Source organism: Oncorhynchus nerka, linkage group LG2 (assembly GCF_034236695.1).
Source record: "Oncorhynchus nerka isolate Pitt River linkage group LG2, Oner_Uvic_2.0, whole genome shotgun sequence".
Taxonomy (NCBI): Eukaryota; Metazoa; Chordata; class Actinopteri; order Salmoniformes; family Salmonidae; genus Oncorhynchus; species Oncorhynchus nerka.
This window is the reverse complement of record NC_088397.1, coordinates 38,511,550-38,536,050: the sequence shown is the minus strand read 5'-3', so window position 1 is coordinate 38,536,050 and position 24,501 is coordinate 38,511,550. Positions and strand designations below refer to the sequence as shown.

Sequence of the window (24,501 nt, the reverse complement as noted above, 5' to 3'; positions counted from 1 at the left end):
TACTGTAATGTAGGCTTGATATTTACTTTAGATAATATCAATAGTTGTAAATTGGTTGATAAAATGTGTTGAAAAAAATAATATTAAAATAATTTGTTCAACATTTTGGTCCCTTTATTTGATGTAACCACATTTTTAAACAACAAAACAACCATGGCAATTTCATCACCAGATCTAAATATCACTTTGCTAGACAACATTTTTTAAAACAAATTCAAGAGAAAAAAACGAGGAAAACGAAATATAATATAGACAGTGGAAATATGAAAAGCAAAACAAACTACATTGACATTAACCTCTCTTCATTAGAATTCCAACACTGTTTCTCTGTGTTCCCGTCACCAAACGGCTGCATGTTAATAATACAACTATGCTGTGTGTTGACACAATACTTCTTCTACACCTCATACTGTAAGTGACTGTCCATGTTCAGCAAAACATTCTTCTGACAAAGCCCTGTACAATACTGTACTACAACTGTTCAATGGACATAAAACCCGTGCAAAAATCCCAGGCCGGGATTCAATCCAAAACTCTCTATAGCAAGCTTGACATTTAAAGGTAGTTTCCAATTGAGCCATTTGCAGCATTTGCCTTGAATAAGATTTCTGCAAATGCTGCAAACGCTGCCTTCAAAAGCAGCATTGTCGACTGGAGCTCTCTACTTGAATATGAGCGCAGAATGGACAGGGATGAAAAACAAAGTCTCCTTATCCAAATCCAGAGACTGGGAAACAGTAGGGTGGGGGCTGCTACAGTGCGTGACAAGCTTGAGGTGCACATTAATAGAATGTTATCCCACTCTATCCCTAGGCTGATATGTTTCTACACAATTCCGTTAAAATTGTATATGTTTAAAGACGTGAGTATGGCACTGTCGACCAAATTAGGGGAGACTGGGGCAATTGTAAAAATGTTTGCATTTTACTCTTTTGCTCAGAGACCACTCGAACTAGGCCAATAATTTTTCATTCATACCATGTATATGTCTGTACATAATGACCGTCAGATCACAATATTGATTGTAATCCAAAAAGGTCCGGATATTACATGTGCCCTGTGTCAAGGGAAATTGTAACAGTAGCTGGGGTCAAATGTAACACCTAAAAAATAAACAAAATAAATTAACTTAATTCATAAACATGAATGTTTTTTAAGTTATCATATTATCATAGACGTAAATAATGATTTTTCAATAAATATGAATATTGTTTTGTATGTAAACAATAATTACAGTAACACCCATGTTTGTGCATGGCCATTTGGTTCCTCTCAAAATATCTGAATAATATGATGGTTTCCAGATTATATCTTCTTATAATTGCTGTGGCACTCTTGCAGGACACCACGGCTATTTAAAGTTATTTGTATAAATCATACAATCTTAAAGTTAAAATCACTCGTTATCATAATTTGGCTGCTTGGCTCAGGGTCATTTTAACACTGAATTACAATTGGCAATTGCCCCCAACCCAGCAGCCATGACAAAACGTCATGTGCCTAAGAAGAGACAACAATAGTGACATTTCATTCATGTCAATGTTTAGTCCACATATAGTGATGAAAATTATGATAGTTTGAATTATTGGACACTAATGCTAATGCAGTATTATAAAAATACAACCGGTGGAAAAAACTACTTTCATCCCTGAAAAACAAACATTTGCCCATTAAAAGTGAATATAGTGAGATATCTGGCTGTAACTTTTCAGACATAACCTAAATGTACTGTGTGTGTTTCATCACTCCAGCTTGTTTCTGTTTGGAGAAATGCAACGTGTTACAATTGCTCCCTGTTACGATTGCCCCTAGTCTCCCCTACATGACACCATTTTAAAATGGGATTGAAGGTAAAGTAGTGCAAAATACAGTGGAAATGCCAAAACCGATGAATGTAAAATAAGTTTTGATGAATACTGTGTAGAGCCAGCATAGAATGCTCAAGTGTTGACTGACTCTTCTCTCATTTTCAATGCACCAAACCAGGGCCCGGATTCCCAAACACATCTTAGCCTTAAGATGCTTTTGAAAACCGGGCCCAGAATAATTCATGATTGTCTGCACAGCACAAGAGCCATGGGACAAGAGGATGAGAACATGCCACAATACCAAAAGAAAAATGTCACTTTGCGAATGTGAGAAAACCAGTGTGTGCACATGGATGTAAAGGAGTTGCAGGAACCACAAAATCCAAAGAATTACAAAAAATATCTGCCATTTTGTGTCTGTTAAAACAAGGGGGAAATATATAATACAGTCGTTATTAATATTCTTTAAAAAGAGGTGCAAAGCCAGGTAGAGTTCAAATCTTCGCATCTTGCATTTGTCTTCGTCTGTATCGGTTCTGTTTGTTAATCTGATTGTGTTGTTTTTGTGTGTGTGTTTTTTTTTATCCCCATCAGCTGAAGCCATGTCAGTTTATTTTCTTGGTTTGTATTTTTACACTGAGGGAATAAAATTCAAGGCATATATCTAAAAAGGAAATTACTGTACAAGATCACATCACAGTCCAAGATGGACATTGAAGAAAGAGAAGGAAAGCTGTGTTTAAAGGTTTTCATTCCATTTTTTCATTATACAAGCGAAAGGGGTCCCAGTCTTGCAAAAGCGCACACATAACCCCAGTGTGGAGGGTGTTTTTTTCTTCATTATAGAGTTTCACATGTGTGTGGTCACACACACATCCACTGCCTCATATGGGTTGGTGTCTGCAGTGTCAGCACTGTGTCCCACAGACACGAGAGGCAACGTTGCTCTCTCAGAATGAGCTAAGGGCCTCCAGAGCAACTTCATAGCAGAACTTGTACTGTTCCTAGAAAAGGGAAATAAAGACAGAGCACTAGTCAGTCATTGGCATGATTGTCATATTACCAATCTGTCAGAAATTTGACTCATTTTTTTTATAATTATTAAAAAGGAAACACAAGCAGAGATTTGATATTTATAGATGCAAACTAGTCGTTCGTTCTTTATGTTTGATATTTATGGATGCAAACTAGTCGTTCGTTCTTTATGTTCCGTTGCCATGCCCAGTGGCAACGTTCTTATCCCTTACTTGCTGCTAGCTAACCAACTAGCAATGGCTACACAGTCTGCAGCCAGAATAACACCAACGTTTATTCCGTTGCATTTGTTTAAGCTGTTCATCCTGCTTATACCACTGCTGCCAAAGAAAACAATACAAAGCAAACATTTACCGATAGAAATATATACAGTGCATTCAGAAAGTATTCAGACCACTTCCCTTTATCCTAATTATGTTACGGCCTTATTCTACAATTGTCACGTTCTGACTATCGTTCGTATGTGTTTTCCTTGTTTTAGTGTTGGTCAGGATGTGAGCTGGGTGGGCATTCTGTTGTGTGTCTGGTTTGTCTATTTCTATGTTTGGCCTGATATGGTTCTCAATCAGAGGCAGGTGTTAGTCATTGTCTCTGATTGGGAACCATATTTAGGTAGCCTGTTTTGTGTTGGGTTTTGTGGGTGATTGTTCCTGTCTCTGTGTTTGCACCAGATAGGGCTGTTTAGGTTTTCGCACGTTTACTGTTTTTGTTCGTTTATTCATGTATAGTGTCTTTATAAATTAAACATGAATAACCACCACGCTGCATTTTGGTCCGCCTCTCTTTCACCAGAAGAAAACCGTTACAACAATTGATTAAATCAAAGATTTTCCTCATCAATCTACACACAATACCCAATAATGACAAAGCGAAAACAGGTGTTTAGATTTTTTCCAAATGTATTACAAATAAAAAACAGAAACAACTTATTTACTTAAGCATTCAGACCCTTTGCTATGAGACTCAAAATTGAGTTCAAGTGCATCCTTTTCCCATCGATCATCCTTGACCAACCTGCTTGGAGTCCACCTGTGATAAATCCAATTGATTGGACATGATTTGGAAAGGCACACATCTGTCTATAAAAGGTCCTAAAGCTGACAATGCATATCAGAGCAAAATCCAAGCCATGGGGTTCAATGAATTGTGCGTAGACAGGATTGTGTAGAGACCCAGATCCGGGGAAGGGTACCAAAAAATGTCTGCAGCATTGAAGGTCCCCAAGAACACAGTGGCCTCCATCATTCTTAAAAGTTTTGAACCACCAAGACTCTTCCTACAGCTGACCACACTTCCTACAGCTGGCCACAAAACTGAGCAATCGGGGGAGAATGGCCTTGGTCAGGGAGATGAACAAGAACCCAATGGTCACTCTGACAGAGCTCCATAGATCCTCTGTGGAGATGGGAGAACCTTACAGAAAGACAACCATCTCTGAAGCACTCCACCAATCAGGCCTCTATGGTAAAGACAGAAGCACAGTGAAAGGCACATGACAGCCCGCTTGGAGATTGTCAAATGGCACCTAAGGGCCTCTCAGACCATGAGAAACAAAATTCTCTAGTCTGATGAAACCAAGATTCAACTCTTTGGCCTGAAAGCCAAGTGTCACGTTTGGAGGAAACCTGGCACCATTCCTAAGGTGAAGCATGGTGGTGGCAGCATCATGCTGTGGGGATGTTTTTCAGAGGCAGTGACTGTGAGACTAGTCAGGATCAAAGGAAAGATGAACGGAGTCAAGGGAGATCCTTGATGAAAACCTACTCCATTGAGCTCAGAACCTCAAATCAAATACAAATGTATCTGTCACATAGGCTGATTACAACAGGTGTAAATGTTATCATGAAATGCTTACTACTTATAAGTGCTTAACCAACCAACAATGCAGTTTGAAGAAAAACAAGATTTAAGAAAATATTATAAATAAACTAAAGTTACAAAAATAAAAGGCCAATAATAAAATACCAATAACAAGGCTATATACAAGGGGTACCGGTACCAAGTCAATGTGTGGTGGTACAGATTAGTCGAAGTAATATGTACATGTAGGTAGGGGTAAAGTGACTATGCTTAGATAATAAACAGTGAGTAGCAGCAGCATAAAAAAAGGGGGGGGGGGTGGTCAATGCAAATATTCCGGGTAGCTATTTGATCAGCTGTTCAGGGTAGTGTGAAGTCCAATAGAGAGAGTGTCATCTGTGGATCTTTTGGGGTGGTATGCCAATTGGAGTGGGTCTAGGGTTTTTGGGATGATGGTGTTGATCTGAGCCATGACCAGCATTTAACCTCAGACTGGGGCGAAGTTTCACCTTCCAACAGGACGATTCTGAGCACACAGCTGGCTTCGGGACAAGTCTCTGAATGTCCTTGAGTGGCCCAGTCAGAGCCTGGACCTGAGAGAGACCTGGAAATAGAAGTGCAGCGACGCTCCCCATCCAACCTGACAGAGCTTGAAAGGATCTGCATAGAAGAATGGGAAAAACTCACCAAATACAGGTGTGCCAACCTTGCAGCGTCATACCCAAGAAGACTCAAGGCTGTAATTGCTTCCAAAGGTGCTTCAACAAAGCACCGAGTAAACGGTCTGAATAACTATGTAAATGTCATATTCCCGTTTTAATTATTGTATACATTCGGAAAATATTTAAAACCTGTTTTCGCTTTGTCAATATGGGGTATTTTGTGTATATTGATGAGGATTTTAAAAAATCCATTTTAGAAAAATTCTGAATACTTCTCGAATGCACTGTATATACAGTGCCAGTCAAAAGTCTGGACATAGCTACTCCAGGGTTTTTCTTTATTTTTACTATTTTCTACATTGTAGAATAATAATGAAGACATCAAAACTAGGAAATAACACACATGAATTCATGTAGTAATCAAAAACGTCTTCCATCAAAATATATTTTATATTTGAAAATCTTCAAAGTAGCCACCCTTTTCCTTGATGACAGCTTTGCATACTCTTGGAATTCTCTCAACCAGCTTAATGAGGTAGTCACCTGAAATGCATTTCAATTAACGGGTGTGCCTTGTTAAAAGCTCATTTGTGGAATTTCTTTCCTTCTTAATGCGTTTGAGCCAATCAGTTGTTTTGTGACAAGGTAGGGGTGTTATACAGAATTGATAGCCCTATTTGGTAAAAGACCAAGTCCATATTATGGCAAGAACAGCTCAAATAAGCAAAAAGAAAAGTAAGTAAGGGGTGGTATACATGAAGACATGAAGGTCAGTCAATATGGAACATTTCAAGAACTTTTCAAGTTTCTTCAAGTGTTTCTTCAAGTGCAGTCGCAAAAACCATCAAGGCTTCAGACAAACAGACAAGCTTACTTCACCAACAGATCAAACTAGAAACATGTTGGAGGATTTGACAACATTAGATACGGAGGGGACAGGAGAAATTCATGTTCATCACTCACCACCTTTAGGTATCAAATGCTCCAAGAAGATGTTTCTGCAAAAACATAGCTACGTTTTTTCTTTGTTGGACCTGTATTAAAATGTATCCAATTTCAGTTTGTGTAGTTGTTGGTTTAGCTTTCTATAACTTTATAGCAAGTACAATCTTCATGTGTAGGGGCATATTGTTTCGTGATTGCAAGGTGTCCCGTTTTCTGGTTTTAATGTCCATTCTAGAATGCCCTTCTAGCCAATCAGAAAAGTGTATTAAACAATGCTGTGGTATAACACTCGATAAAAAAAGAAAGAGAATCAAATTGTCTTTCATTAAAATTTTATGGACTATTAAAACGGTATCTTCAACGTCACCATTAACTTTTTTATTACAGTAGTTGTCTTTTACACCAAAATCTACTTTAATTCTAAGCGAACAGCTGTGCCCATCCTGAGATGGATCTGTCAAATGAAGCATCTGGTTTCTGAGGCTATATGAGAAGGCGTAGAGACATCTGTTAACACAACACCTGCAATAGCAAGTCATCAGCCTGAGAATGTGTGTGCGTACATGCGTGTGTGTGCGTCTCTGTGGCTGTGTCTCCCGTCTGTGTATGGTCTTGAACCTGTCCAATACAGCCACAACTGTGTGTCCCGAGTGTGTGTCCTATATTGCTGATAGGTACTCATAAACCCTCCTCAAGCCACCTATACAGTACCACATCACCTGTTGTGGTCAGTGGAACGTACCATAGTCTCCACCATGTTGGATTTGTTGTTCCTCAGGGTCTTGACGGTGTGGAACACATCTACAATGTTCTGTTGCTGGATCATCTCACTGATGCTGCAGATGGCACAGAAGGTACCGCTACGTCCACCACCCATCCTGTTGGAGAGAGAGGTTAAAAGATAGGTAAGGAAAGGTGGATAAATGGGAAAGAGAGAACAGTTAAAAGAGATGTAAAGAGAGGGATGAGAAAGGGGCATAGAGAGTGAGGAAGAGGGACAGAAAGGTAGAAAAGGCCAAAGGAAGATGGAGAGAATGAGACCGAGAACAAGGTACGGAGAGAGGTAAATGAAGAGGGAGAGAGATGAAGAGAGAGATCGATGGAGGGGCAGGGTAAGCGATGGAGGGGCAGGGTAAGGGACAGAGAGGGAATACAGGCGTCCTCATGCTTCTCATCAGAAACATTGCGGAAACAGTTTGTGCATATATTATGACAACGTTATGTGACGTTTTCGTCTGTTTTGGCCTTCAGCAAGGATTTCCCGGCTGTTCGTGCACACACTTTGTTTGTCACCTCAAGTCACATTTTATTTGTCACATGCACCGAATACAACAGTTAAATGATTACTTACAAGCCCTTAACCAACGATGCAGTTTTAAGAAAATAACGTTTTAAAAAGTAAGAGATGTGAAAAACAAATAACAAATTAAAGAGCAGCAGTAAATAACAATAGCGGGCCGATATACAGGGGGTACCGGTACAGAGTCAATGTGTCAATGTGTAGGCGCACCGGTGTCAAGGTATTTGAGATAATTATGTACATGCAGGTAGGGTTGTTAAAATGGCTATGCATACATAATATCAGAGAATAGCAGCAGCGTAGTGGGGGGTTGCAAATATTCCGGGGTGACATTTGATTAGCCGTTCAGTAGTCTTATGGCTTGGGGGTAAAAACTGTTTAGAAGCCTCTTGGACCTAGACTTGGTGCTTTGGAACCGCTTACCGTGCGGTAGCAGAGAGAACAGTCTATGACTAGGATGGCTGGAGTCTTTGACGATAAAGAAAGAGGGAGAGAGGTAAAGAAAGAGGTAAAGAAAGAGGGAGAGAGGTAAAGAAAGAGGGAGAGAGGTAAAGAAAGAGGGAGAGAGGTAAAGCAAGAGGGAGAGAGGTAAAGCAAGAGGGAGAGAGTAAAGAAAGAGGGAGAGAGTAAAGAAAGAGGGAGAGAGTAAAGAAAGGAGAGAGTAAAGAAAGGAGAGAGTAAAGAAAGAGGGAGAGAGTAAAGAAAGAGGGAGAGAGTAAAGAAAGAGGGAGAGAGTAAAGAAAGAGGGAGAGAGTAAAGAAAGGAGAGAGAGTAAAGAAAGGAGAGAGTTAAAGAAAGAGGGGGAGAGTTAAAGAAAGAGGGGGAGAGTTAAAGAAAGAGGGGGAGAGTTAAAGAAAGAGGTAGAGAGGTAAAGAAAGAGGTAGAGAGGTAAAGAAAGAGGTAGAGAGGTAAAGAAAGAGGGAGAGAGGTAAAGAAAGAGGGAGAGAGGTAAAGAAAGAGGGAGAGAGGTAAAGAAAGAGGGAGAGAGTTAAAGAAAGAGGGAGAGAGTTAAAGAAAGAGGGAGAGAGTTAAAGAAAGAGGGAGAGAGTAAAGAAAGAGGGAGAGAGTAAAGAAAGAGGGAGAGAGTAAAGAAAGAGGGAGAGAGTAAAGAGGGAGAGAGGTAAAGAAAGAGGGAGAGAGGTAAAGAAAGAGGGAGAGAGGTAAAGAAAGAGGGAGAGAGGTACAGAAAGAGGGAGAGAGTTACAGAAAGAGGGAGAGAGTTACAGAAAGAGGGAGAGAGGTAAAGAAAGAGGGAGAGAGGTAAAGGGAGAGAGGTAAAGAAAGAGGGAGAGAGGTAAAGGGAGAGAGGTAAAGAAAGAGGGAGAGAGGTAAAGAAAGAGGGAGAGAGGTAAAGGGAGAGAGGTAAAGAAAGAGGGAGAGAGGTAAAGAAAGAGGGAGAGAGGTAAAGAAAGAGGGAGAGAGTAAAGAAAGGAGAGAGTAAAGAAAGGAGAGAGTAAAGAAGGGAGAGAGTAAAGAAGGGAGAGAGTAAAGAAAGGAGAGAGTAAAGAAAGGAGAGAGTAAAGAAAGGAGAGAGTTACAGAAAGAAGAGAGTTAAAGAAAGAGGGAGAGAGTTAAAGAAAGAGGGAGAGAGTTAAAGAAAGAGGGAGAGAGGTAAAGAAAGAGGTAGAGAGGTAAAGAAAGAGGTAGAGAGGTAAAGAAAGAGGTAGAGAGTTAACGAAAGAGGGAGAGAGTTAAAGAAAGAGGGAGAGAGTTAACGAAAGAGGGAGAGGTAAAGAGAGAGGGAGATAGGTAAAGAAAGAGGGAGAGAGTTAAAGAAAGAGGGAGAGAGTTAAAGAAAGAGGGAAAGAGGTAAAGAAAGAGGGAGAGAGGTAAAGAAAGAGGGAGAGAGTGAAAGCAAGAGGGAGAGAGTGAAAGAAAGAGGGAGAGAGTGAAAGAAAGAGGTAGAGAGTGAAAGAAAGAGGTAGAAAGTGAAAGAAAGAGGGAGAGAGTTAAAGGGAGAGAGGTAAAGAAAGAGGGAGAGAGGTAAAGGGAGAGAGGTAAAGAAAGAGGGAGAGAGGTAAAGGGAGAGAGGTAAAGAAAGAGGGAGAGAGGTAAAAAAAGAGGGAGAGAGGTAAAAGAAAGAGGGAGAGAGGTAAAGAAAGAGGGAGAGAGGTAAAGAGGGAGAGAGGTAAAGAAAGAGGGAGAGAGGTAAAGAAAGAGGGAGAGAGTTACAGAAAGAGGGAGAGAGGTAAAGAAAGAGGGAGAGAGGTAAAGAAAGAGGGAGAGAGGTAAAGAAAGAGGGAGAGAGGTAAAGAGAGAGAGAGGCAAAGAAAGAGAGAGGTAAAGAAAGAGAGAGAGAGAGGTAAATAAAGAGGGAGAGAGGTAAATAAAGAGTGAGAGAGGTAAAGAAAGCGGGAGAGAGGTAAAGAAAGAGGGAGAGAGTAAAGAAAGCGGGAGAGAGTAAAGAAAGAGGGAGAGAGGTAAAGAAAGAGAGAGAGAGGTAAAGAAAGAGGGAGAGAGGCAAAGAAAGAGGGAGAGAGGCAAAGAAAGAGGGAGAGAGGCAAAGCAAGAGGGAGAGAGGCAAAGCAAGAGGCAAAGAAAGAGGCAAAGAAAGAGGGAGAGAGGCAAAGAAAGAGGGAGAGAGATGCAAAAAAAGAGGGTGAGAGGCAAAAAAGAGGGTGAGAGTAAAGAAAGGAGAGAGTAAAGAAAGGAGAGAGTTACAGAAAGAGGGAGAGAGTTACAGAAAGAGGGAGAGAGTTACAGAAAGAGGGAGAGAGGTAAAGCAAGAGGGAGAGAGGTAAAGCAAGAGGGAGAGAGGTAAAGCAAGAGGGAGAGAGGTAAAGCAAGAGGGAGAGAGTTACAGAAAGAGGGAGAGAGTTACAGAAAGAGGGAGAGAGTTACAGAAAGAGGGAGAGAGTTACAGAAAGAGGGAGAGAGTTAAAGAAAGAGGGAGAGAGGTAAAGAAAGAGGGAGAGAGGTAAAGAAAGAGAGAGAGAGGTAAAGCAAGAGAGAGAGAGGTAAAGCAAGAGAGAGAGAGGTAAAGCAAGAGGGAGAGAAGTAAAGAAAGAGGGAGAGAGTTAAAGAGGGAGAGAGTTAAAGAAAGAGGGAGAGAGGTAAAGAAAGAGGGAGAGAGGTAAAGAAAGAGGGAGAGAGGTAAAGAAAGAGGGAGAGAGGTAAAGAGAGAGGGAGAGAGGTAAAGAGAGAGGGAGAGAGGTAAAGAGAGAGGGAGAGAGGTAAAGCAAGAGGGAGAGAGTTACAGAAAGAGAGAGATAGTTACAGAAAGAGGGAGAGAGGTAAAGCAAGAGGGAGAGAGGTAAAGCAAGAGGGAGAGAGGTACAGAAAGAGGGAGAGAGGTACAGAAAGAGGGAGAGAGGTAAAGCAAGAGGGAGAGAGTTAAAGCAAGAGGGAGAGAGTTAACGAAAGAGGGAGAGGTAAAGAGAGAGGGAGATAGGTAAAGAAAGAGGGAGAGAGTTAAATAAAGAGGGAGAGAGTTAAAGAAAGAGGGAAAGAGGTAAAGAAAGAGGGAGAGAGGTAAAGCAAGAGGGAGAGAGGCAAAGCAAGAGGCAAAGAAAGAGGCAAAGAAAGAGGGAGAGAGGCAAAGAAAGAGGGAGAGAGATGCAAAAAAAGAGGGTGAGAGGCAAAAAAAGAGGGTGAGAGTAAAGAAAGGAGAGAGTAAAGAAAGGAGAGAGTTACAGAAAGAGGGAGAGAGTTACAGAAAGAGGGAGAGAGTTACAGAAAGAGGGAGAGAGGTAAAGCAAGAGGGAGAGAGGTAAAGCAAGAGGGAGAGAGGTAAAGCAAGAGGGAGAGAGTTACAGCAAGAGGGAGAGAGTTACAGAAAGAGAAGAAGAGTTACAGAAAGAGGGAGAGAGTTACAGAAAGAGGGAGAGAGTTACAGAAAGAGGGAGAGAGTTACAGAAAGAGGGAGAGAGTTACAGAAAGAGGGAGAGAGTTACAGAAAGAGGGAGAGAGGTAAAGAAAGAGGGAGAGAGGTAAAGAAAGAGGGAGAGAGGTAAAGAAAGAGAGAGAGAGGTAAAGCAAGAGAGAGAGGTAAAGCAAGAGAGAGAGAGGTAAAGCAAGAGGGAGAGAAGTAAAGAAAGAGGGAGAGAGTTAAAGAGGGAGAGAGTTAAAGAAAGAGGGAGAGAGGTAAAGAAAGAGGGAGAGAGGTAAAGAAAGAGGGAGAGAGGTAAAGAGAGAGGGAGAGAGGTAAAGAGAGAGGGAGAGAGGTAAAGAGAGAGGGAGAGAGGTAAAGAGAGAGGGAGAGAGGTAAAGCAAGAGGGAGAGAGTTACAGAAAGAGGGAGAGAGGTAAAGCAAGAGGGAGAGAGGTAAAGCAAGAGGGAGAGAGGTAAAGCAAGAGGGAGAGAGGTACAGAAAGAGGGAGAGAGGTACAGAAAGAGGGAGAGAGGTACAGAAAGAGGGAGAGAGGTAAAGCAAGAGGGAGAGAGTTAAAGCAAGAGGGAGAGAGTTAAAGAAAGAGGGAGAGAGTTAAAGAAAGAGGGAGAGAGGTAAAGAAAGAGGTAGAGAGTTAAAGAAAAAAGGGAGAGAGTTAAAGAAAGAGGGAGAGAGGTAAAGAAAGAGGGAGAGAGTTAAAGAAAGAGGGAGAGAGTTAAAGAAAGAGGGAGAGAGGTAAAGAAAGAGGGAGAGAGGTAAAGAAAGAGGGAGAGAGGTAAAGAAAGAGAGAGAGAGGTAAAGAAAGAGGGAGAGAGGTAAAGAGAGAGGGAGAGAGGTAAAGAGAGAGGGAGAGAGGTAAAGCAAGAGGGAGAGAGTTACAGAAAGAGAGAGAGAGGTAAAGCAAGAGGGAGAGAGGTAAAGCAAGAGGGAGAGAGGTACAGAAAGAGGGAGAGAGGTACAGAAAGAGGGAGAGAGGTAAAGCAAGAGGGAGAGAGGTACAGAAAGAGGGAGAGAGGTACAGAAAGAGGGAGAGAGGTAAAGAAAGAGGGAGAGAGGTAAAGAAAGAGGGAGAGAGGTAACGAAAGAGGGAGAGAGGTAACGAAAGAGGGAGAGAGGTAAAGAAAGAGGGAGAGATGTAAAGAAAGAGGGAGAGCGGTAAAGAAAGAGGGAGAGCGTAAAGAGGGAGAGAGGTAAAGAAAGAGGGAGAGAGGTAAAGAAAGAGGGAGAGAGGTACAGAAAGAGGGAGAGAGGTAAAGAAAGAGGGAGAGAGGTAAAGAAAGAGGGAGAGAGGTAAAGAGAGAGAGAGGTAAAGAAAGAGAGAGGTAAAGAAAGAGAGAGAGAGGTAAATAAAGAGGGAGAGAGGTAAATAAAGAGTGAGAGAGGTAAAGAAAGCGGGAGAGAGGTAAAGAAAGAGGGAGAGAGTAAAGAAAGCGGGAGAGAGTAAAGAAAGAGGGAGAGAGGTAAAGAAAGAGAGAGAGAGGTAAAGAAAGAGGGAGAGAGGCAAAGAAAGAGGGAGAGAGGCAAAGAAAGAGGGAGAGAAGCAAAGCAAGAGGGAGAGAGGCAAAGCAAGAGGCAAAGAAAGAGGCAAAGAAAGAGGGAGAGAGGCAAAGAAAGAGGGAGAGAGATGCAAAAAAAGAGGGTGAGAGGCAAAAAAAGAGGGTGAGAGTAAAGAAAGGAGAGAGTAAAGAAAGGAGAGAGTTACAGAAAGAGGGAGAGAGTTACAGAAAGAGGGAGAGAGGTAAAGCAAGAGGGAGAGAGGTAAAGCAAGAGGGAGAGAGGTAAAGCAAGAGGGAGAGAGTTACAGCAAGAGGGAGAGAGTTACAGAAAGAGGGAGAGAGTTACAGAAAGAGGGAGAGAGTTACAGAAAGAGGGAGAGAGTTACAGAAAGAGGGAGAGAGGTAAAGAAAGAGGGAGAGAGGTAAAGAAAGAGAGAGAGAGGTAAAGCAAGAGAGAGAGGTAAAGAAAGAGAGAGAGAGGTAAAGCAAGAGGGAGAGAAGTAAAGAAAGAGGGAGAGAGTTAAAGAGGGAGAGAGTTAAAGAAAGAGGGAGAGAGGTAAAGAAAGAGGGAGAGAGGTAAAGAGAGAGGGAGAGAGGTAAAGAGAGAGGGAGAGAGGTAAAGAGAGAGGGAGAGAGGTAAAGCAAGAGGGAGAGAGTTACAGAAAGAGAGAGATAGTTACAGAAAGAGGGAGAGAGGTAAAGCAAGAGGGAGAGAGGTACAGAAAGAGGGAGAGAGGTACAGAAAGAGGGAGAGAGGTAAAGCAAGAGGGAGAGAGTTAAAGCAAGAGGGAGAGAGTTAAAGCAAGAGGGAGAGAGTTAAAGCAAGAGGGAGAGAGTTAAAGAAAGAGGGAGAGAGGTAAAGAAAGAGGGAGAGAGTTAAAGAAAAAAGGGAGAGAGTTAAAGAAAGAGGGAGAGAGGTAAAGAAAGAGGGAGAGAGTTAAAGAAAGAGGGAGAGAGTTAAAGAAAGAGGGAGAGAGTTAAAGAAAGAGGGAGAGAGGTAAAGAAAGAGGGAGAGAGGTAAAGAAAGAGGGAGAGAGGTAAAGAGAGAGGGAGAGAGGTAAAGAGAGAGGGAGAGAGGTAAAGCAAGAGGGAGAGAGTTACAGAAAGAGAGAGAGAGGTAAAGCAAGAGGGAGAGAGGTAAAGCAAGAGGGAGAGAGGTACAGAAAGAGGGAGAGAGGTACAGAAAGAGGGAGAGAGGTACAGAAAGAGGGAGAGAGTTACAGAAAGAGGGAGAGAGTTACAGAAAGAGGGAGAGAGTTACAGAAAGAGGGAGAGAGTTACAGAAAGAGGGAGAGAGTTACAGAAAGAGGGAGAGAGTTACAGAAAGAGGGAGAGAGTTACAGAAAGAGGGAGAGAGGTAAAGAAAGAGGGAGAGAGGTAAAGAAAGAGGGAGAGAGGTAAAGAAAGAGAGAGAGGTAAAGAAAGAGAGAGAGGTAAAGAAAGAGAGAGAGAGGTAAAGCAAGAGGGAGAGAGTTACAGAAAGAGAGTAAAGAGGGAGAGAGTTACAGAAAGAGGGAGAGAGGTAAAGCAAGAGGGAGAGAGGTAAAGCAAGAGGGAGAGAGGTAAAGCAAGAGGGAGAGAGGTAAAGAAAGAGGGAGAGAGGTAAAGAAAGAGGGAGAGAGGTAAAGCAAGAGGGAGAGAGTTACAGAAAGAGGGAGAGAGTTACAGAAAGAGGGAGAGAGGTAAAGAAAGAGGGAGAGGGTAAAGAAAGAGGGAGAGAGTAAAGAAGGAGAGGGTAAAGAAAGAGGGAGACAGTTACAGAAAGAGGGAGAGAGTAAAGAAAGAGGGAGAGAGGTAAAGCAAGAGGGAGAGAGGTAAAGCAAGAGGGAGAGAGTTACAGAAAGAGGGAGAGAGTTAAAGAAAGAGGGAGAGAGTTACAGAAAGAGGGAGAGAGTTACAGAAAGAGGGAGAGAGTTACAGAAAGAGGGAGAGAGGTACAGAAAGAGGGAGAGAGGTACAGAAAGAGGGAGAGAGGTAAAGAAAGAGGGAGAGAGGTAAAGAAAGAGAGAGAGAGGTAAAGCAAGAGGGAGAGAGGTACAGAAAGAGGGAGAGAGTTACAGAAAGAGGGAGAGAGTTACAGAAAGAGGGAGAGAGTTACAGAAAGAGGGAGAGAGTTACAGAAAGAGGGAGAGAGTTACAGAAAGAGGGAGAGAGTTACAGAAAGAGGGAGAGAGTTACAGAAAGAGGGAGAGAGGTAAAGAAAGAGGGAGAGAGGTAAAGAAAGAGGGAGAGAGGTAAAGAAAGAGAGAGAGGTAAAGAAAGAGAGAGAGGTAAAGAAAGAGAGAGAGAGGTAAAGCAAGAGGGAGAGAGTTACAGAAAGAGAGTAAAGAGGGAGAGAGTTACAGAAAGAGGGAGAGAGTTACAGAAAGAGGGAGAGAGGTAAAGCAAGAGGGAGAGAGGTAAAGCAAGAGGGAGAGAGGTAAAGCAAGAGGGAGAGAGGTAAAGAAAGAGGGAGAGAGGTAAAGAAAGAGGGAGAGAGGTAAAGCAAGAGGGAGAGAGTTACAGAAAGAGGGAGAGAGTTACAGAAAGAGGGAGAGAGTTACAGAAAGAGGGAGAGAGTTACAGAAAGAGGGAGAGAGGTAAAGAAAGAGGGAGAGGGTAAAGAAAGAGGGAGAGAGTAAAGAAGGAGAGGGTAAAGAAAGAGGGAGACAGTTACAGAAAGAGGGAGAGAGTAAAGAAAGAGGGAGAGAGGTAAAGCAAGAGGGAGAGAGGTAAAGCAAGAGGGAGAGAGTTACAGAAAGAGGGAGAGAGTTAAAGAAAGAGGGAGAGAGTTACAGAAAGAGGGAGAGAGTTACAGAAAGAGGGAGAGAGTTACAGAAAGAGGGAGAGAGGTACAGAAAGAGGGAGAGAGGTAAAGAAAGAGGGAGAGAGGTAAAGAAAGAGGGAGAGAGGTAAAGAAAGAGAGAGAGAGGTAAAGCAAGAGGGAGAGAGTTACAGAAAGAGAGTAAAGAGGGAGAGAGTTACAGAAAGAGAGAGAGAGGTAAAGCAAGAGGAAGAGAGGTAAAGCAAGAGGGAGAGAGGTAAAGCAAGAGGGAGAGAGGTAAAGCAAGAGGGAGAGAGGTAAAGAAAGAGGGAGAGAGGTAAAGAGAGGGAGAGAGGTAAAGAGAGGGAGAGAGGTAAAGAGAGGGAGAGAGGTAAAGAGAGGGAGAGAGGTAAAGAGAGAGGGAGAGAGGTAAAGAAAGAGGGAGAGGTGAAGAAAGAGAGAGGGGTAAAGAAAGAGGGAGAGAATAAAGGAGAGAGGTAAAGAAAGAGGAAGAGAGGTAAAGCAAGAGGGAGAGAGTTACAGAAAGAGAGTAAAGAGGGAGAGAGTTACAGAAAGAGAGAGAGAGGTAAAGCAAGAGGAAGAGAGGTAAAGAAAGAGAGGGTAAAGAAAGAGGGAGAGAGTACAGAAAGAGGGAGAGAGTTAAAGAAAGAGAGTAAAGAAAGAGGGAGTGACTAAAGAAAGAGGGAGAGAGTAAAGAAAGAGGGAGAGGGTAAAGAAAGAGGGAGAGGGTAAAGAAAGAGGGAGAGGGTAAAGAAAGAGGGAGAGAGTAAAGAAAGAGGGAGAGGGTAAAGAAAGAGGGAGAGAGTAAAGAAAGAGGGAGAGGGTAAAGAAAGAGGGAGAGAGTAAAGAAGGAGAGGGTAAAGAAAGAGGGAGACAGTTACAGAAAGAGGGAGAGAGTAAAGAAAGAGGGAGAGAGGTAAAGAAAGAGGGAGTGACTAAAGAAAGAGGGAGAGACTAAAGAAAGAGGGAGAGACTAAAGAAAGAGAGAGAGAGGTAATTTAATTTTTACCTTTATTTAACTAGGCAAGTCAGTTAAGAACAAATTCTTATTTTCAATGACGGCCTAGGAACAGTGGGTTAACTGCCTGTTCAGGGGCAGAACGACAGATTTGTACCTTGTCAGCTTGGGGACAAGGTACAAATTTGTACCTTTCGGTTACTAGTCCAACGCTCTAACCACTAGGCTACCCTGCCGCCCCAAGTAATAAAAAAAAAAGAGTGAGAGACTAAAGAAAGAGGGAGAGACTAAAGAAAGAGGGAGAGACTAAAGAAAGAGGGAGAGAAGGTAAAAGAGAGCGGGTAAAGAGAGTCGATCAGAATCGCCCATTGGGATGCACAAAGTTTTGATATATGGTCAAAAAAATTACGTTGTAACAGCCCCTTTTACAATATCTCTGAACCAATCTATATGATGTATTACTTTATTGAATATATTTAATTAATGTGAGAGGTGTACCATGTACAGTATAGCAGGACGTGGGACTGAACTTAAGTAACACATTGTACCTTGGGCAATCATTAAAACATAGAGGAAAACCCACGATCTAACCCAGCAGCAAAACTACCGTAGCCCATCTCCTATCCAATCCACATAGACTGAGCTTAAGCCCATGTGGGTATTACGAAGTCCATATTAGGGAAGCCTCAAGCCCCTGTATCCCCTGCATACAATATTCTGCATGCCTTACCACTCAAAAGTCGGACCATTAATGATGGAAATACTCTAATAATTCTCTAACCATTTGGTTTCAACTAGAACCTTTGTGATACATAAACATAAAACATGAGAGAGAGGATGAGGGGCATTTGGAAAAGATGAGGAATGGTTGACCACTCAACCAAAATCAAACTCTGCACTATCTCTGAAAAGTACTATTGAAGGGTCTTGAAGGGACTCATTGCCGCCCACTGAAGTATTTCCACCAACATGTTCAAGGTAATACACATTATGAAACCATTGCTATTACCATTATGGTGATCAGTGGGGGAGGAATTAGGGTCTGCGCTAGTCTTGCTGACGTGACTCAAGTAGTCAGCGAGGGAGAGCTGACACACTGGTTTGGATAGGAGGACGTTGTAAAAACAGTATTCGCACAGAAATGTGCTTCTGAATGTGTTGAGCTTTGATTGGTTCCCTCAAACTTTCTTTTTCATTCCTGGGGCACCGAAAATGCTCTAACGCCTCTGGCGTGTCCATATTAGCACCAGTGTTGTGGTCATTACAAAACAATTGTTATATATGACCTATTACTCGTTACTTATTTATTACTTTATTTATGACTCCCTGGGAAAATCAATGAGTTCCACTAATATTACTTTTGTTATATTACTTTTGTTTTAAACCCCAAAACATTGCACATCCTCAGTCAATGTAAACATTGTCAACGTTACGTTATGTAGGCCTATACACCATTGGATAAGGGCAGCATTTTCTCTACTACATACAAAGCAACTAGCTTGTTCAGCTCTCGCTGGGTTACATCCTGTCCTCCTGAATGATTGAAATCAAGCCTTGGTTGTTTGGATGAGGTAGACAAGCGTGTTACTTTTGCAGATGCTTCAAGAGATTGGATGTTGTATTTCTAGCAGTGGAGATGTGTTTCTCACCTGGGCACAGTTTACATTTGACAGTTATATTCTTGTCATTTCGTCCCCCTACCAAATCAAAATAAAGGGGGTCAGTGGCGGTTGGTGCCATTTAAGATGAGGGAGGACAATTATATTTTTTTGAGCATGGCCTTATTTCTATGACAACATTCATTCATATCCCATTCACCCAGTTCAATGTAACATTGATAGGTTTAGGCTACTACATGATACAAAAATGTTCACTGTACCCATCATGGGTTGCTACAACCTAGCCTATGAACGTAGGTGCACAGGTAGAGAGAATTTTGAGTAATCAAGGTGACAGACAGTGTTCATATAGCCAATAAACTATTATGGTCCAAACACACCAAGACAGTTGTGAAGAGGGCACAACAATGCCTATTCCCCCTCAGGAGACTGAAAAGATTTGGCATGGGTCCTCAGATCCTCAAAACATTCTACAGCTGTACCATCGAGAGCACGGTTTCCTTAGTAGTCCGTAATCATTTGCAAGCCCTGCCACATCCGATGAGCATCGGAGCTGTTTTAGTAGGATTCAATCTTAGTCCTGTATTGACACTTTGTCTGTTTGATGGTTCGTCAGAGGGCATAGAGGGATTTCTTATAAATGTCTGGGTTAGAGTCCTGCTCCATGAAATCACCAGCTCTAGCCTTTAGCTCAGTGTGGATGTTGCCTGTAATCCATGGCTTCTTTTTGGAGTAAGTACGTACGGTCACTGTGGGGATGATGTCTTCGATGCACTTATTGATGCGACATACAGTGGTGCTTATCTGAAAAAGACCCACACAACGGAAATAGTGTGGTTGAGAGTCATAGAAAAGTCTCAAAGGACTTTCCATCCTCTGTATATACTCTAGAACAGCCATACTCAAATGGCGGACCGCAGTCTTAATCCAGGACTCCCGACATAAAAAACCTTTTGTCCGTGGGATTCAGTCAGGTTTTTAACTTAATGCTGCTGAGAGTTGTAATAGTAGAACGCACAATGTACAATTTTGAAATTTGGTAGTGCATGGGCAGTTTTCCTCTCGCAATGTCCTTCACTGACAGACCTTAGAGAGCTATCTTAACCTGCGATAAATGTCCAGTTGATTAACTACTGGCCATGTTAGTTAGATGGGTAAATTAGGCTAACTAGCTATCTAAATATTGTAGTTATGGCCAAATTATGTTCCCAGTGGCCTCGATCCCCAGGGGGCACCCATTGATTTTGTTGAGTCACTCAGGTATCAATAAACACATAAGACATGGCAAAATTTGTAAAATCGCAGGAACTTAGCTTTAAATCTGCTCCCTTTTCTCTCTGCCCAATGGCAAAATGTGTAGAATTTTAGGAAAATAGTTTTAAAATTGCAAATTTTTCTCCCTGCCCGATGGCAAAATGTGTAGAATTTTAAGAAATTATCTTTAAAACTGCTCCATTTTCTCTCTGCCCGATGGCAAAATGTGTAGAATTGCATGGAATGAGCTTAAAAACGGCAACATTTTCTCTCCGCCAACAAGAGTGGTTGGAACAGTTTGAACAGTTTGGGGTCACATTGGTCGAGGTTTGTTACTATGCCGATAACCTTTGCCATCTAAGAAATATGTGTGACCAGACCTTCTCAAATAGTAGTTGAGTACCCCTGCTCTAGAAGGAAACAGCACTGTGGAAATGAGCAGTGATAGATACATTCATAAAGCACATTCCCTATTGTCTTCCTGTCTGAGAGTATAGTATAGTTCTACCCCTCCACATCCTGTCTGGTTTAAACGTCCTCATATACAATGTCCCTGTATACAAATTCCATGGGCACGTGACTATCCACGTATGGACACTGTATGAGTAAAGAACTGTGTTCTGATATGGACACCGTATGGAAATACAACTTTCATGGAAGTGTGACTGTCCTAATATGGACACCATATCAGCATACAAATGCCATGGACATGACTGTTCTACTATGGACAACCGTATGAGTATACAACTTCCATGGACGTGTGAATCTGATATCGACAACATAATACAAAGACTTTTGAGCCAGGCCCTCAGCTACTCACAGGCAGTGGACCACGGTGCGTCCGTCTCCCCCGTCGTACTGCTCCTGCCACTTGGCCAGACGTCTCACCAGCTGCAAGATGGAGCGCTTGGACAGGGGCGTGTCCCGATAGGCCGGCCAGCCGATGAACTGGAAATGCTGCACCAAACGGTAGCCATCCTGGGGCTGCCAAAGAATCATAACTTAATGCCATTATCATCATCATCGTTGTTGTGGTCAAAATCATCATCATGGACAACATGCCAGATAGTATCCTCATCATCCTTAGCACAATCATCAACCACTAGCAAGCTAATCTTCCTCCTCATTATAACCATCATCAAAATTGGTAGATGGACTTCGCCAATTTGAAGGGGGATCAAGTTTACCTTTGTGTCCACTGCAAACATAAACCACTCAGCCACTCAAGTCATTAATGAACTGCTGACGCACTGAGCTCCTCATCAGAAGCACATCTATTCCCAGTGTATTTGGACTCAACTTTCCTTCCCTTAGCCAGAGCAGAGCCAACAAGCCAACGACTGGCAACCAAAACAAAGACGTTATCTGGCTCCATGCCCAAGCTGGGAACAAGGGAGAGGCTCATTTTGTCGTACAGGAGCCGTGTCATGTGCTTCTCGCGGTAGCGATGGAACCATTTCATGGTAAATTGGAGACGCCACCCCTGTGGATTTTTGCACTATCACGGAGCTAAGTGTTGATTAGCTGCCTGGCGAAGCCTGCCGTCTCTGGTTAAAGTGGGGGGCCATGAGCAAGCAAGAGAGAAAGAAGAGAGAAAGGAGTAACCGAGTGCCACAAACACAGGGATTCAAGTGGCAGTGATTTAATGGTGTCTAATGAGTATTAGTGTAAATAAAGCCCCTCCAATGGAACCAGTCTGAACCAGCCATGGTGCTGCCAGGCTTGGCCTGTCTGTTAGCGCCATCCCAATTGGCAGACCCGGGTTCAGATACTATTGGAAATCTTTCACAGGCTTTGAGCGTTTTCTTTAGCTTCCTTGGAGTGCCAAATGGATTTGGTTTTCACTTTTGGGACTTCACTATTTGCTCCATTTTGCCAGGCAAGCTCATTCAAACACAGCTGGAGTATTATAAATTATTTGGAATAGTATCTTAACCCAGGTCTGACATGGGTATGTGGTGTGCATGGCACAAGCAATTAGGTTGACATTTGAAGGAGTCTAACTGACAAGACAGTGTCCTAGCGATATATACAACAGTGTTGTAGGAGTGGAGGCAAGATAAATGTACAGTAGTACATCTGGCATCTGAGCATCTGTTTCTTTTTTATGCTGGTCTGTGACCTATGGGATGTAACAGTTCGTGACCTATGAGAAAAAACGAGCAGAACCATATAAAGTCCTACAGCCATAGATTCTAGTTTCTATGACTGTGATAATAATAAGTCACCTATACAGTGTTCCCTATTCATTTTAAAACCTGGTTTGCCACCATACTTTCTTTATTGTGATACAGACCCTGGCCATGTTGCAGATCCTGAAGATGCGATTGATGATGTCTTCATCGATGTCGGCTGAGATGAACTCCACCTGGACGGGGCCGTAGCAGCAGGAGCTCTTCTCGGGCCAGTACTGCATGCAAAGCTAGGGAGAAAAGAGGAAGTTAGCCATAGAAATATAATTATTTATTCCTGCTTTATACATTTAATATGGCCACCGGTGCACCAATCACAGAAAATGTACTTGACTGGGAATATCCGTTCTAGTAATTCTATTTATATGGCGTGAGCCTTGCTACCTCACATGCTGTTGTGGACTCTGTTGTTGAAATAGAGTATTCTACCCATTGGAAAGTACTGAAAACATTAAATAAACTACACATTGCTTTGGTCATTTGAACAAAGCCATCTACAACTCACCATTATTGACTTCAAATGCAAGGTCATACAAGTACGAGAAAAGAAAAACATTGCTAACATGCTGGGTGGAATCATGCTGGGTGGAATCAATGCACACACAGCAAAAGCCTTGACCATATTAGCCTCTGCACGGTACACCTACAGCTAAGGGCCATGATGGGCTATCCTCCGGTCTAGTACTTTTGAAAGGCTCCAACCTCTTAAAACGAGTTCACCCTCACGTCAATAGGCCTTTGCTGGGCTTCAATCTAGGTGTCTGTCTGAGGGTTCTGGCAGCTATGTCGGATAGTTAAACCCCTGGCGCAGAAAGGAGTAGCTTATCTTGCCCTATAAAACTGTGTGTGTGAGACCCGGAGGAGGAGATGACAATGGAGGAATAGAGAGATAGATGGAGATGAACAGAGAACAATAGAGCATGTGTAAGACCCCCATGGCAGACCGATAGTCAAAGAGATAAGCAAAGTCACTGTGTGTGTATGTGTCTATGTGTGTGCATGCGTATGTTTACATGCACATATATGTGTGTGCGCACATGCCTGTGTGTATGCGAACCCAGAGGGTGAACAATACACACCTGCGCTGCATCCATCTCGTTGAGCATGACTATCGAGGAGCAGTTGTAGTCGAAGACCAGCCTCCAGAAGTCGGCGGCCGTGTTGGGCAGCGGGTGCTGGGTTACGATGAAGGCTGCTGGCTGTTTATGGCTCTGTAAAAAAAAATCAATAACACAGCACTTCAACCCTCAGTAGAGAAGGTGAGAGAGACAGAGAGAGAAACAGAGAGGGACTCCAATGCCTGATCAACTCGTGGCGAAGGACAAAGAGCCAAACCAGGCGGACTCCCACGGACAGTGTTAACCTTGCGCCGTAATGCATTGACAAGAGAAATCCATCTACAGATCATTATGCTGCTGCCAGGCAGGCCGGGTCTGGGAAAGGCACCGCTGGCTTTATTTAGCTCCACCTCTGTACTTGTTATTGTCTGCCGTTGTTGTCTTACCAGCTCTGTGTAGCTTATCTGGATCTATGTCAGTAGAGGCTCCTCAGAGGAGGAAGGGTAGGACCATCCTCCTCGCAATTTTTTTTATTTTTTATAGAAACATTTCAACAAATTATCCTTTTTAGATAAAACTATACTAAATATATTCACATGACACCAAATAATTGACTAAAACACTCTGTTTTGCAATGAAGTAGCCTCTGCAGAACTCTGTAGAGTAGCACCATGGCGTAACTTCCGTCCTCCTCTGGGTACATTGACCTAGGAGGCTCATGGTTCTCACCCCCTTCCATAGACTTACACAGTAATTATGACAACTTCCGGAGGATGTCCTCCAACCTATCAGAGCTCTTGTAGCATGAACTGACAAGTCGTTCACTCAATAAAAGGATTAGAAAATGAATCTACTACTGAAAGCATAAGCTAGAGCTAGCTAGCACTGCAGTGCATAGAATGTGGTGAGTAGAAAACATTGAACAGTGAACAAATGTATTTCTTCCAAAATGATTTAGAAGCAAGAGAGAGAGAGAACTAGCCATATTTTGTTGTATATTTAATGAAAAAAATAATCATCCTCCCTGATCTTAAATGACACTGATCTGTGTGTATAGATCTGCTATGAGAGTCATCATGTATCACAGTGCTACGGCTTAATGGTGTGTTGGATAATGATCAGTTGGTTAGAGAAGCGCTCCCGCTTTGGGAATCAAATCAGCGGAAATTTCAAGTGCGCCACGTATAGTTTTTGATAAAACTCAAACTTTCATTAATACACACATACAAGGTATTGAATTAAAGCTACACTCGTTGTGAATCTATCAACCAAGTCAGATTTGTAAAATGCTTTTCGGGGAACGCATGAGAGGTTTTTATCTGATACCATGCACCCTCAAATACAGCAACGTCACCAAAAACAACAGATTTTGCGTTATCAGTCGCTACCCAAAACGCTGGAATAAAATATAAAACATTCATTACCGTTGACGAGCTTCTTTCTTGGCACTCCTATATATCCCATAAACATCCCAGTTGGGTCTTTTTCCCGATTAAATCCGTCATTGTATAGCCAAAATGTCATTTTCTGAAGACCGGTCTGATGCAGGAATATTCTGTTTTCCAAGACGCAACGTCACTTTTTAAAATGACAAAAGGTGCCTGCCTATATACTTTTACAAAACACTTCAAATTACTTTTCTAACCCAACTTTAGGTATTAATAAACGTTAATTAGCTATACAATTCATGACGGGGCGATATGTATTCGATAGGAGCGAGTCTGGAAATCACCGGCCATCTTGGTAATTTTAATAACTTCCTGTTGACAAAATGAAACCGG

General features: G+C 42.4%; 1 protein-coding gene across 1 annotated transcript in view; it reads right to left on the bottom strand.

The window, feature by feature from the left end:
- Window positions 1–92: 92 nt before the first annotated feature.
- Window positions 93–24,501, bottom strand: part of LOC115144747 (receptor-type tyrosine-protein phosphatase T-like) — a 184,927-nt gene continuing 160,518 nt past the window's right edge. Inside the window, exons 18-22 of the mRNA XM_065021624.1 lie at window positions 22,742–22,873; window positions 21,767–21,892; window positions 20,291–20,454; window positions 6,993–7,128; window positions 93–2,812 (exon numbers count right to left, since the gene is read on the bottom strand). Coding sequence (XP_064877696.1) covers window positions 2,759–2,812; window positions 6,993–7,128; window positions 20,291–20,454; window positions 21,767–21,892; window positions 22,742–22,873 — 612 coding nt within the window. The 3' untranslated portion in view covers window positions 93–2,758. The remainder of the gene's footprint in view (window positions 2,813–6,992; window positions 7,129–20,290; window positions 20,455–21,766; window positions 21,893–22,741; window positions 22,874–24,501) is intronic.